The sequence below is a fragment of the Eretmochelys imbricata genome, chromosome 9, assembly GCF_965152235.1.
Source record: "Eretmochelys imbricata isolate rEreImb1 chromosome 9, rEreImb1.hap1, whole genome shotgun sequence".
Taxonomy (NCBI): Eukaryota; Metazoa; Chordata; order Testudines; family Cheloniidae; genus Eretmochelys; species Eretmochelys imbricata.
In genome coordinates this window covers 12866142-12879398 of record NC_135580.1, presented here as the reverse complement: position 1 = coordinate 12879398, position 13257 = coordinate 12866142, and the positions used below count along the sequence as shown (strand labels likewise).

At 38.7% G+C, this 13257-nt stretch overlaps 1 protein-coding gene across 9 annotated transcripts in view; it reads right to left on the bottom strand.

Moving 5' to 3' along the window:
- TBL1XR1 (TBL1X/Y related 1) overlaps positions 1–13257 on the bottom strand; it is a 170686-nt gene that overhangs the window by 16479 nt on the left and 140950 nt on the right. For 7 of the 9 annotated variants that reach the window (XM_077826067.1, XM_077826068.1, XM_077826069.1 and 4 more), the window contains 6 exons: positions 10066–10211; positions 7982–8201; positions 5643–5775; positions 4170–4311; positions 3281–3344; positions 3081–3178 (listed from right to left, as the gene is read on the bottom strand). In XM_077826067.1, the coding sequence (XP_077682193.1) occupies positions 3081–3178; positions 3281–3344; positions 4170–4311; positions 5643–5775; positions 7982–8201; positions 10066–10211 (803 nt within the window). Of the gene's footprint in view, positions 1–3080; positions 3179–3280; positions 3345–4169; positions 4312–5642; positions 5776–7981; positions 8202–10065; positions 10212–13257 lie in introns of those variants that run through there. The other 2 variants (XM_077826075.1, XM_077826074.1) reach the window with 2 other exon arrangements.

The window sequence follows — 13257 nt, the reverse complement described above, 5'->3', positions numbered from 1 at the left end:
ATTATAACTATAATATTAACTATCCTATATTATATCCTATGGGCCTGATTCTACTGTGACAGAAGTTAGTGAGAATTTTGTCACTGCATTGAATGAAAGCATGAACAGACCTGATATTTTCTTACAGAAGTTAGTTCACGGAATCCATGATCCTTAAATCTTTTCATCTCCCAGACAATGCAGAATATTTTCTTACACTATATTCTCAGTTGCATTCTCCAGTTGAGTTTTAAATGACTGAAGCAATAAGGTTTCTACCTCCTCTTTTGGGAGATCGCTCACAATCTAACTGGATATAATCAATTTTTTCCTGACAGCAAAGCCTGCATTTACCTTTGCACAATTTCATACCTCCACTCTGAGTTATAAGCCCCGAAAATCCTAAACAATCCCTCTCAGTCCTTTATGTTTCTACCCTTCAGTACCTCCTGTTCTAACTACTGTCTGAAAAACCTCTCAATTCAGAAACAGCTTTGAATTTAATTGCTGTATTGTTTACCTCTTCTTTTATTTTTCTTAAAGATGTGGTCTAAAACCTGATTCAGCAATGATCGCCGCGGCACTGGCCACTTCCCCCCATTTAGATACACTTCCATTTTTCATTCTTCCATTTTTCGAGATAATAAAGGACTTGATACTGTACCTCAGAAAATAAATCTCAGATACATTGGTTTTACACTGGTGTAATGTTACTGACTTCAGGGGAGTTACTGTTGATTTACATTGTTATAACAAAGAGAACCAGGCCCATTTTATCCACTGCATTCAAATCATCAACTAATTTTCCAACATAAGAACGGCTATATTGGGTCATACCAAAGGTCCATCCAGCCCAGTATTCTGTCTACCAACAGTGGCCAATGCCAGGTGCCCCAGAGAGAGTGAACCTAACAGGTAATGGTCAAGTGACCTCTCTCCTGCCATCCATCTCCACCCTCTGACAAACAGAGGCTAGGGACACCACTCCTTACCTATCCCGGCTATTAGCCATTAACGGACTTCAATTCATGGAAGTTATCTAGTTCTTTTTTAACTCTGTTATAGTCCTAGCCTTCACAATCCCCACAGGCAAGGAGTTCCACAGGTTGACTGTGCGCTGAGTGAAGAACTACTTCCTTTTATTTGTTTAAAACCTGCTGCCCATTAATTTCATTTGGTGGCCCCTAGTTCTTATATTATGGGAATAAGTAAATAACTTTTCCTTATTCACTTTCTCCACACCATTCCTGATTCTATATACCTCTATTATATCCCCCCTTAGTCTCCTCTTTTCCAAGATGAAAAGTCCTAGCCTTTTTAATCTTTCCTAAATACGGGACCCATTCCAAACCCCTAATCATTTTAGTTGCCCTTTTCTGAACCTTTTCTAATGCCAGTATACCTTTTTTGAGGTGAGGGGACCACAGCTGTACGCAGTATTCAAGATGTGGGCGTACCATGGATTTATATAAGGGCAATAAGATATTCTCTATCCCTTTTTTAATGATTCCTAACAGCCTGTTCGCTCTTTTGACTGCTGCTGCTGCACACTACGTGGACGCCTTCAGAGAACTAACCACGATGACTCTAAGATCTCTTTCCTGATTAGCTGTAGCCAAATTAGCCATCATATTGTATGTATAGTTGGGATTATTTTTTCCAATGTGCATTACTTCACATTTATCCACACTAAATTTCATTTGTTGTTGCCCAATCACTTAGTTTTGTGAGATCTTTTTGAAGTTCTTCACAGTCTGCTTTGGTCTTAACTATCTTGAGCAGTTTAGTATCATCTGCAAACTTTGCCACCTCACTGTTTACCCCTTTCTGCAGATCATTTGTGAATAAGTTGAATAGGATTGGTCCTAGGACTGACCCTTGGGGAACACCACTAGTTACCCCTCTCCATTCTGAAAATTTACCATTTATTCCTATCCTTTGTCCCCTGTCTTTTACCCAATTCTAAATCCATGCAAGGATCTTCCCTCTTATCCCATGACAACTTAATTTACATAAGAGCCTTTGGTGGGGGACCTTGTCAAAGGCTTTCTGGAAATCTAAGTACACTATGTCCACTGGATCCCCCTTGTCCACATGTTTGTTGACCCCCTCAAAGAACTCTAATGATTAGTAAGACATGATTTCTCTTTGCAGAAACCATGTTGACTTTTGCCCAACAATTTATGGTGTCTGACAATTTTATTCTTTACTATTGTTTCAACTAATGTGCCCGGTACTGACATTAGACTTACCGGTCTGTAATTTCCAGGATCACCTCTAGAGCCCTTTTTAAATATTGGCGTTACATTAGCTATCTTCCAGTCATTGGGTACAGAAGCTGATTTAAAGGACAGGTTACAAATCATAATTAATAGTTCCGCAATTTCACATCTGAGTTTTCAGAACTCTTGGGTGAATTCCATCAGGTCCTGGTGACTTGTTACTGTTAAGTTTATCAATTAATTCCAAAACCTCCTCTAATGACACTTCAATCCTCAGATTTGTCACCTACAAAGGACGGCTCAGGTTTGGGAATCTCCCTAACATCCTCAGTCGTGAAGACTGAAGCAAAGAATTCATTTAGTTTCTCCACAATGACTTTGTTGTCTTTAAGTACTCCTTTCGTCCAGTGGCCCCACTGGTTGTTTAGCAGGCTTCCTGCTTGTGATGTACTTAAAACATTTTGTTATTACCTTTGGAGTTTTTGGCAAGCTGTTCTTCCAACTCCATTTTGGCTTTTCTTATTACATTTTTATTCTTAATTTGACAGCGTTTATGCTCCTTTCTATTTACCTCACAAGGATTTGACGTCCACTTTTTAAAAGATACCATTTTATCTCTCACTACTTCTTTTACATGGTTGTTAAGCCACGGTGGCTCTTTTTTAGTTCTTTTACTGTGTTTTTTTAATTTGGGGTATACATTTAAGTTTACATCACATGATCATCACATATACATTTACATCACATGATCAAGTTTATCTAGCACGATTGTTTCTTTATAAATCCATCCATCCTATGACTTTATCTTCTAAATTCTTATTTTAGTGTTTGCTACGTATAATTTAATCACGAAATAAATAATTTTAATTATTATCTCACCTTGTCTACTCCGGCACTTAAAATGAAATTTCCTTTCTTGTTCCATTTTAATGCAAATATAGGTCCTTTATGTTGCCCTAAGGTGCTGGCAAGATTACCTGAAAATTTACGTTGAAATTATTACATTCAAGAAATGAGAGAGACATGCTGTGAGGCACTATGCAGAAAAATATATTGGAAATGTAAAGCATTTTAATTACCGTCTTTAGTCCATATCCTTGCAAATCCATCATACGACCCAGTTGCTAGAAGTGTACCTTCACTCTGTCAGCAAAAAAGTGATTACATTTATTATACAATTCAAAACTAAGGGGCTCAGAGCAAACGTCAAATAGAAAATGTTTTGCAGAAGGGTCATGCTATTTAGTCCAGAACCTGCAGTATATTAAAAAGAGATGCATACAATAAAACAAAAATATAACTCTGATGTTACTCTAAAGTAGAAGCACTTCAGCAGCAATAACAGAAGATGCAAAACCCTTGTCATTTAGGGTTTTGTCCATGCTGTAACCAGAGGTGTAATTTCCAGCTTGGGTAAATGATCAAGCTCGTATGCTAACAGTAGCAGTGTAGTTATGGTGGCCTGGGTGAGCTACCTGCCAATGATATCTGAGGCTTGGTCTACGCTGCAGGCTTACGTCAGTATATCTGTCTCTCTCAGGGGTGCAGAAAATCCACATCCCTGAACAACACAATTATACCAACTGAACTCCTGGTGTAGACAGTGCTATGTCGATGGCATTTCCTGTTGACATAGCTACTGCCTCTCGGGGAGGTGGAGTATCTCTGTTGGCAGGAGAAACTCTCCCATTGGTGTAGACAGTGTCTTCATGAACCACTGCAGCTGTGCTGATGTGCTGTATATATAGACAAGCCCTCAGACTCTAGGTACAGGTGGATAGTTTGTCCCACTGCAGCTGCGCTGCCATTTTTAGCAGCATGTTAGCTTGAGCAAAGCTAGCATGCATTCATCTATCCAAATTGGAAATTACACCTCCAGTTCCAGTGCAGATATATCCTGAGCATTTGACTGTGCAAAACTGCATTTTTTTTCTCAGGGCATTTCGAGCACTTGTAACTTCCACTTACATTCCAATCCAGGGATGTCACATCTTTGTTGCTTGGTACATCTTGCCCTCCTTCTCGTATACAATGTCGGAGTACCAGCTGCGTGGAGCCAGTGGTGCTGTTTTCACTGAGGTTCCATATCCGTGCTGTGGAATCTCCAGATCTAAGCAAAGAACATAACACCAAATTAATTCATAACGACAGAAAGGACCGTGTCCTCTTCAAGAAGCACAGACATATAGCGTGATACCCCTTTAGAAACTTGATTTTAAAAACCCTGTATGTTAATATATTTTCCATAAAACATTCAAAAACACATCAGTGGAAAAAGTCAGTAGATCTGAGAGCAGGTTCCAGTTACAGTCACTTCAGGGACAGTTATAATAGTCTGGTGTGATCAGACTCATAGAAGCAGTCTTACTTCTCATATACACATTTGGTTTCCACTCAGAAATTTTATTCTGCAGGCTTTCCCCTCCCTGACAGAGCAAGTCTGTAAGATTTGTCAATTTTTCCAAAACAAATCCTAACATTGTTCTCTTCCCACCCCCTATAAATTAGCATCAGAATATCTAGATTATCACACACACCTCAAGTACTGGAAGGTAAAATAATTAAGTTTTTAAAGGAGATAATGATTAGGTAACCTGGTTGTTTAAGATTATTAGAAAAAAATCCAACCACTACTGATCTATAGTACAAAGTAATAGATTTACATGTACTATATAGAGCGTTCTGAACGTTATATTATTTAATCTTTACATCATTTATGTGAGGTGGGCAAAGTGTTACTATTCCATCTTACAAATAAGACACAGCAAGAGTCAGTGCCTTCTTCAAGGTCTGAGTGCACTGGCATACTTGCAACAGTCCTGATCTCAGCTGGAAAGTCTCCACCTTTTATCCGCCTTATATTTGTCTTGCGTGTCCTTGCTGTATCTCTCACCCTGGCAATACAAGGCCATAGTTTTCACTGATGGAAAACCAACTCTGCTTCTTCTGCCACAAGCAGGGAGGCAGCCGTTAGAAGCTGCCATTCAGCTCCTGACAGGAGGCAAAAGAAGAGGCCCAGGGCAGGAACAATGAAGGGGGGAACTGAAAGACTGCAAAGGAGTGAATACCACACTGGTACTAGAATGGGGAGAATCCTTTCCCCCTCTCCACCCATATTGGGGAAGGTCAGTTAGTCAGATATACATAGTTGATGGACAGCATCCCCAGTATTTGGAGCAAGCACTCAACTTGATAGTTAGGATATAACATTTAAAATTCACCCGAGTGCACTGAAAATCTTCTGGCAGCTGTATGCTGCCAGGCGCTCATACCTTGTAGGGAAAATTGTACGTCGGGGTAAAAAAGTTCTAATGTCAGCAACTTCAAGACAGTGGCAGAAGAGATACTGTCTACTGGGCATAGCGTACTGTGTTTGCAAAGTATATGAATACCAAGTTGCAATGAGAACGGCTGTTTTTGCTTCCTTTTGTGAAAACATACCCTGAGGCCAGAAGGTCGCTAACGGGGTTCCAGGCGCAGATGAATACTTCAGATTCATGACCACGCAGCACCACTGCTTTGTTAGGAGGGATTTCAACATCTCCATCCACTTCCATTATATCCGTATGATTATCTGAATTATGGAAAACAACAGAAGAGAGCTTGGATTTTTACAGCTTGGGGTAATATATTTCATGTGCTGAATATTAACTGGTAGGTTTATTCTGGAAAGGTAAATTCTCAGAACCTACAGGCTAAGATTTTTAATGTAACAGTGATTTCAGATTCAGATATCCAATCTGAGAAACCGTAAAGGGACCATGAATTACAAAAAGCACCAAAAGCCCTCCCTTAAGCCTCTTTAAGGTGTCTCACATTGGGCACCAAAAACTAAGGCCAAAGTTAATAGTCACTTCTGAAAAATCACTGTAAAATTGTATTTAAAAAAGCATACTCTCTATTTGTCAGGCCTTGTACTAAATGGATGAATAAAAGAGTATCTGATTTCTATCTTATGAATGTGAAATCAATTGCCTCTACTGTACATGAAATATCAAATTTCTGCATTTTAACTTTAAAGTAATGGCTATAAATGAGTGTGAAATCAACATTTCAGCCCCTTCACTTCTAAAAATGATCTTAATTAACAGGGCAGACATTTGGTTTTCTTGATACATGGTACACTGATAACTGAGATATTTATCGTATATTGACAACTACTGTCAAATTATGATTACATGTTGCTTTTCCATGTGGAAGGCATACTGAATTGTCATTGTTCTGTAAAATACACTCTGGGTAATTCATCGTTTAAAAACAGCTTTATTGCCAGCTACCACTAATATTTCCCTATTTTAAAAAATATTATTTCACATCAAGAGGGTTTTCTTGGAGAAAACCAAGATGAATATAAAGAGAGGTAAACATGAAACTATTCCACTTTTATCCATGGCAGTCACTGTTTAAACAAAACCACTGTACATACATTGCTTAAATTTAATAGTAAAGGTGTTTTAGCGGTGTGTGTGTCAGTGCGTGTGTGTGAGAGGAGAAGAAGCTATTAGAGCACCATATAAAAAACTGTATTGATTGAAGAGAATCAATATCAACATGATTTGGTGTTCCAGCCAGTAGGGGTTGCTGGAATATCATATTTTTACACTAGCTTAGTAAACAGTTCTAGAGCTTGAGGTTACAACTCACAGTTAAAAAGGAAATATTACTATGGAGTTTTGAAATTTACAAAATTTACGGAGACAGTTTTATTATCCATAATAAATGAATCTGGAAAAACAATGAAAGAAACTAATAAAATGCAACTGTAAAGCTGGTCAAATGATGCACAAGCTTTAAGTGACCATTCAGTCACAATTTTATTTGGCTGCTCTTGTGCCCTACTGCATTCTTTTTCACTAAAACGTTCATGTAAATAGAGCCTTTCCATTAATGCATGCAGAAAGCTAAATTTCTTTTCTGTGAGCTTTCACACTATGAACCTGATTATAAGAGTAAACTTACCCAAAATTATGATTTATAGGTCCAATCACAACTAAACAGCACAGCTCCAATACTAAACCACTGAGTAAACAAAATTTGCAAGAACTTGTGTCAAATAACTTTGAATAATGAATCAAGAAAACCGTGATCTGTACTGTTGCAAGAAGGTAGACACATCTTTTGGTATCCAAGTGATTTATATTACATTTCCATGCAAGGCTGGATTCTTCTCCTTTGCAGTTGCGATCTTCTTGATTTGGCCACCAGGAAACTGGGTATAGATGGTTGATTGAATAAGCCAGTCTGACCCTGTGCTGGCACTGGTATGAGGCAGAGTAACCTAGGCACTACTCTAACTTAAACTAATTGAGGATTGGTAGAGTGGAATTACGCCCTCCCTGCTCCCTATCCCCCGTGCTGGGGTGAGGGCGAGGAGAAGCAGTCACCTCTGATGGCTCTATTCCAGATGAGAGCTCCCCTACCCCAGGGGGAATTCTCAGATGGCAAGTTACAGCAATAATCCCCAGTGGCACAAGGAGCCAGGCTGGAAATGAGAATCTGGCCTACAATATTGATGATCACACACTGTAGAGAAACTGACTATTAAAGTATCACATATAAACTTATTCTCCACAAGGCATGGGGTTACATATACAAGCCCCTTCATCTGATGGATGCATTTACTATCTGAGGGGTACTCTGTAGATACAATAAGAGGCTGCATCTACTGACAAAAAGTATTAGCTAAGAACTAGGTATTATTATTATTATTATTATATATAACAAAGACATAGCCACACAATTGTGTACATAGGCGGAGATCTTTTTCTGCCTCGACTTACTTGCTATAGTGTGCGCTCCATTCTCCTCGCCGTTTGCAGTATTTTCTCCATTTTTTGCAGAGCCCTGTTGGTTAGTTGCAGCTGCAGCAGCGGCAGCTGCTGCCTGTTGTTGTGCAAGTTTATCTCTGTAGGCCTGTTGTCTTGTTTGTACCACATCAGGCATTACTGCATCTATCAGTGAGAGAGATTCTATTGGCCTACCATCAAACAAGGTACCATCCTAATTTGGGGAGAGGAAAAACACACAGAAAAGATAACACCAAATGTTAGTGGTCATTAACTACAAAAATTCCAGGAAAAACTATGCATTCCAAAAATTGTAATTTAATATAAAACCAGTCACGAGTGCAGAGAGAAATGCTATACAGAACATGTCATCATTTATTTCTCTGCGGTTATGCCTGGAATTTTACTCAAAAGTTGGAGTAATCATATATAGTGAGTAAACAAGCCATGGCAGGCCTCTAGCAGAGGCTCTGGGATCAAAAGTTATGCGCCTTTCATTTGAAATAACCTTTTGTAAGCTACTTATGAATATCATTTCAAACATGAGTGACTGTAACAAAAAAAAATCCAACTATACGTTTCAAGAGCCGCATACATTACAAGTTTAGACTACAGCTTATGAAGTCCTATGACATTTTCCATAAACACAATATTGGAGCTTTGAGTAGTTTTTGTTTCTTTTTCTTTTTAAACAGTGTTAGCATAATTTAGCATAATTTAAAAACAACAAAGAATTTTATCATGAAATGGGCGAGACCCAGTCAAAAATAGTCTCTTATACGAGACCCTTACGAGGGTCTATTTTTAGAACCTAGAGGGATTCCTAGTGATAAACAGAGGTTCTCCTTCTCCTGTTCTGAGCACCTGCTTTGTTTTTATGACCCTTCCTGAGGAAATGGATTTCTTTCACTCAAGCTGCGGAAGCTGCAACTAAACCAACTCAAAGACCTGAGTGAGACTGTGGGGACACCAGAATTGATGCAAAATCCATTTGTATGCCATAGCTTAATTGACAAATATAAAGGCCTCTACCGCAAGAAGCTGATACCTTGCAGGATCAGCCTTTTAGATATGCATCTTTCTCCACTGCTGGAAACATACTCATGGAACAAACATGGAAGCATCATGTATAATAGATCCGACTAGAGATCAATAAGCCAGTTCAGGCAAAATAGGAGTCTCCTGGGCACGTTCATCATTCCTGTCCTAACCAAATTCAAATGTTTTCTCCATTTAGTGAGCCCTTCCTTTCTCTCCATGAGCCATCCCCAATGGCAGGCCCCTGACCGTTAGAGCAGTACGGCTCTTCTCCTCTCCCTCCTCACCCCCATCTCCCCGCAACCAACCCTAACAGGGGCTGTAGCTGCAATAGTTGGTGGAATCCTGTAGCCTCTCCTCTCTTGAGCCTCTCTACTAAAGCTGGGACTTCCCCAGTACTTTCATTAAGGACACAACATATACTTTAGAAATCCCACCAAACAAGGCAGTTTATTGAAAATCCTGATGCCACTGCTTGAGATGGGAGCAACAATTCAAAGAAAAGGAAGTTTCCAGGCCTGTTGGCAGGTAGGTGATGGTAAGAGGGAGACTGCCCCCGAGTTGAAAGGGGAGGTAGGAAATCTTAAAGAATTTGAATGAGTCCCAAAGCTTTTGGAGTATTCTCCAAACTGAACCCCAGAACCTTTAGATGTTTGCCTATCATTAATCTCAGTTCACCATGGAACGAAAACCTTCAAACAGAAGTTAAGAATTTTTGTTCTATTATTGTATAGCGTGCGTATTTTCTGGATTAACTACAACATTATATTAGGGAAAAAAACTCTACAGATAACGGACCTTTAAGCAATGAGCCAGCACACCATGCCTGGTGTTGTGTGGCTGCACTGGGCAGAACCCCTACACAGTTATGTCACTCCATTCTGGTTCCACCAGTGGAGTCATGGTGAACACCAGCAGTAAGGAATCTGAAGTAAAAGTAAATAAATAGGACACAAGAGAGTTAAGAAAAAAATACTAGTATTCAAATGTAATGTAAGCAAGCACATAATGCTTTTGTAGGCAACAAGAAACCTCCTTACCTCATTAATACTGACTTCAGCCTCTACATACTGCAGACCTTTCTGGATGATGGAAATCAAAGCAGCTGGTGGCACCAGAGCACCATTTATATTAGACTGGCTGATATGGCTCTCTATACCAAATGTAAATGCTGAATGAGAAAACCCTAAAGACAAGGGGGAAACTATCAGAACGGATTTACTCATATACTGACAACTCTTTCTCAAAATATTGCAAGATCTTCTGGTTACAGAGACAAATAAATGTTATAGTAAACATATAAAAGAGAAACCTCAAACACTCCTCTATTATATTTTATTTTAAATGTGTAAGCAATACAAACACCAAGTTAAACACAAATAAATAGAATTTCAGTTATATTAGGTTTGTATTTGCAATACACGTGGTAGGATAAAAAAAGCATTTAATTTTCTCTTTTCTATTTTATGATACTTTTCCTTTTATTTTTGTCTGTTTCTGTTTTGTTGATTTTCTCTTAAACACTGCATAGTCCCTGAGTAAAACTGATTAATTGTTTTATAACCTGATAACTTGTAAAGGGCTCTGCCGAGATTTATCTGTTACTTTTCTGTGCTCATACATTTTTTTTTTATTACATACAAAAAAGAATAAAATGTCTATGTAGCAGAGAATTAAATTCATGACAGAGCATTTTATTTGTGTGTGCTGGCACTTAAAACGACATGCTTGCTGCACACTGATTCAAGAGTGGTATTGGAAGTTAACTTGTTATGTATTTGATTGTCCTGAAAAGATACATTTATTATGCAGAAACGTTTTATTTTAGACGATCAGCCTTCCACTTATGGACAATTATCCCCTTAAAATTCCCTTCTGGGAAACTACTTTCAAACTTTATATATAGCATACATTTGTTACAAAAATTTGCAAATGGAACAAGAATTTATAATGGTTTTCTGTAAATTCATCTAGAACACTGACTGTATTCTTCTTTTATTTATTTATTTATTTTTTTGTAAGATAGGGACAGAAAGACTCATCCATCACTGCTTCTTGTTGCTCTCTCTCTCAGTTTGAAGAGTCCATGAGCAGATGTTGTATTACTCTCCATCTTCTCAGAACAAAAAGCCCACAGATCAAACCACAAAATCCCACTCAACCGAAGAAGAGGAGGATTTTATGTTGGAACTGAGTAAATGACAAACAAATCTAAAAGCAGAACATTAATGGTTACTGAATAGTGAGTGGGACACTCTAAATTGGTAACTATCTATCAAGCCTTATGAAGTTTCCTGATATTATTTTCCAAACCCAAGAATCCATTTGATGTCTTGATCAATGTATAAGGGGTTGATAAGTTGCCCTTATAAAAGTATGCAGCTCATTGCTACTGAAAATATACTAAGATACGATTTGAAAAACAAGGAGTTTGAGAAGAAGAAATGAAAATCTGTGAAACTAAGTCACCCAGATCAAAGAATTATGGTGACCCGATAACCAGTAAATAATCCCCCCCCCCTTTTTTTTAAATTAATTCTTGTTTTTTTCTCCCCAGACCTGCACAGTCACGTGAACAAAACAGTCCCTGACAAGTGCTCGATGATCTAAGAGAAAAATGCTTCTACAGCACTGATTTCCCAAAAGGAGCACCTTAATGGACAGCTAATACTCCAAAACTTAAAGTTTTCAAAAAGTCTGGAGATTACTAGAAGCCACTGAGCAAAATTCAAACTCAGATGCTGGAATAAAAGGGACCATACATGTCAAATCCAAATCCCTGCACAGAGTGTTCTTTAATCCAGTGATCGCTCCGTACTAGTACCAACAGCGATACTTCAGGCTTTTGTGGCCAATCTCTACATATGTCTTCCATATCTGTACCTTCATGATCAACAATTGAGCCATCTGCTGTAGTAGAAGGGAACCTCTTTGCTTGACATTAAATTATGTCTGTTCTAAACCAGGAACATAACTGGGCTACTCTGACTCCAAGCATCACAACTGTGAGGAATTTGAAATTGTTCAACTGCTTTGGATCTAATCTCCATTTCACATTGAACAGTAGACATTAGGCACTGGCTGGTAAAGCAAAAGTTTAGGGTAAAATTTTCAAGCAAATGTAAGTGACTTAGCAGCCTAAGTCCCATTTTCAAAAGCGATTTAGGGTTTTAGGAGCCTAAATCCAACTTACTTGCACAGAGATCAATGGGAGTTAGGTGCCTAACCTGCTTATGCGCTTATGAAAATCCCCCTAGGAACCTCTTTGCATCTTTAGGTACCTAAATACCTTTTAAAATCTGATCCTTGGTCACCAGGCAGTTCTGAAAATTTTACTATTAGTCTACTCAACTGAGAGGGGCTAAACTAAACAGGAAGGAAGTCTAAATGTTCTGCCTCATGCTTGACATTACGCTATCAGTAAAAGGTCTGGTCACTAAAATACTATTAAGGCTATCATGCATTCCCAAAGATCCTGAAGACAGATGGATAGTCCAAAGGCAGTAAAGTCACTCATAATCAGGTTCAACCTCTCAGTGCCTGTCACTGGAACTTAAAACAGAATGCATGTATTTAGCGTGCTAGAAAAATCTTCTTCCTCTCATATTGCACTTGCCATCATTAATGGACCATAGTGCCTATTGATGAAGACAGCCAGCCTTTGAGCTTATCTTATGGTCACAAAACCTTGGTGTTAGCTTCTTGAAAATTGTTTCTCTTTTCAAGCAAGTTCCCAAAGCAGTATTCCCTTGAAGCTGAATGAGAAGAGACACAGAAGTCATCTGTTGGTGAAGGATGGAGCCAGGGGGGTCTTTTTTTAGCTTCTGCTTTGGGCTGCCATGCTGTAGGAAAGACAAAATGGGTGAGGTAGTATTTTTTATTGGACAAACTTCTTTCCAATAAAAGATAATACCTCAGCCACCCTGTCTCGCTAATATCCTGGGATTGATACAGCTACAACTATACTGTTGTAAGAAAGGCAGGCAGAGAGAAAGACACACAAAGATGCAAACAGACAGAGATGCAAAAGGCACAAGGGATATGAAAATTAGCCTCCAACAGATGGGTTGGAAGAAATAGAAGAACTTAGCCTAACTAGTGCATCCAATAGGACAGTGAATTATTTTGTTGTGGCTTTTGCTCTTCAGACAACACCACAAAGAAACCATGTAGGCACAGCTGGGTACCAAATAACTGTGTTCACAAAATATACACAAACATGCATGTCTAGC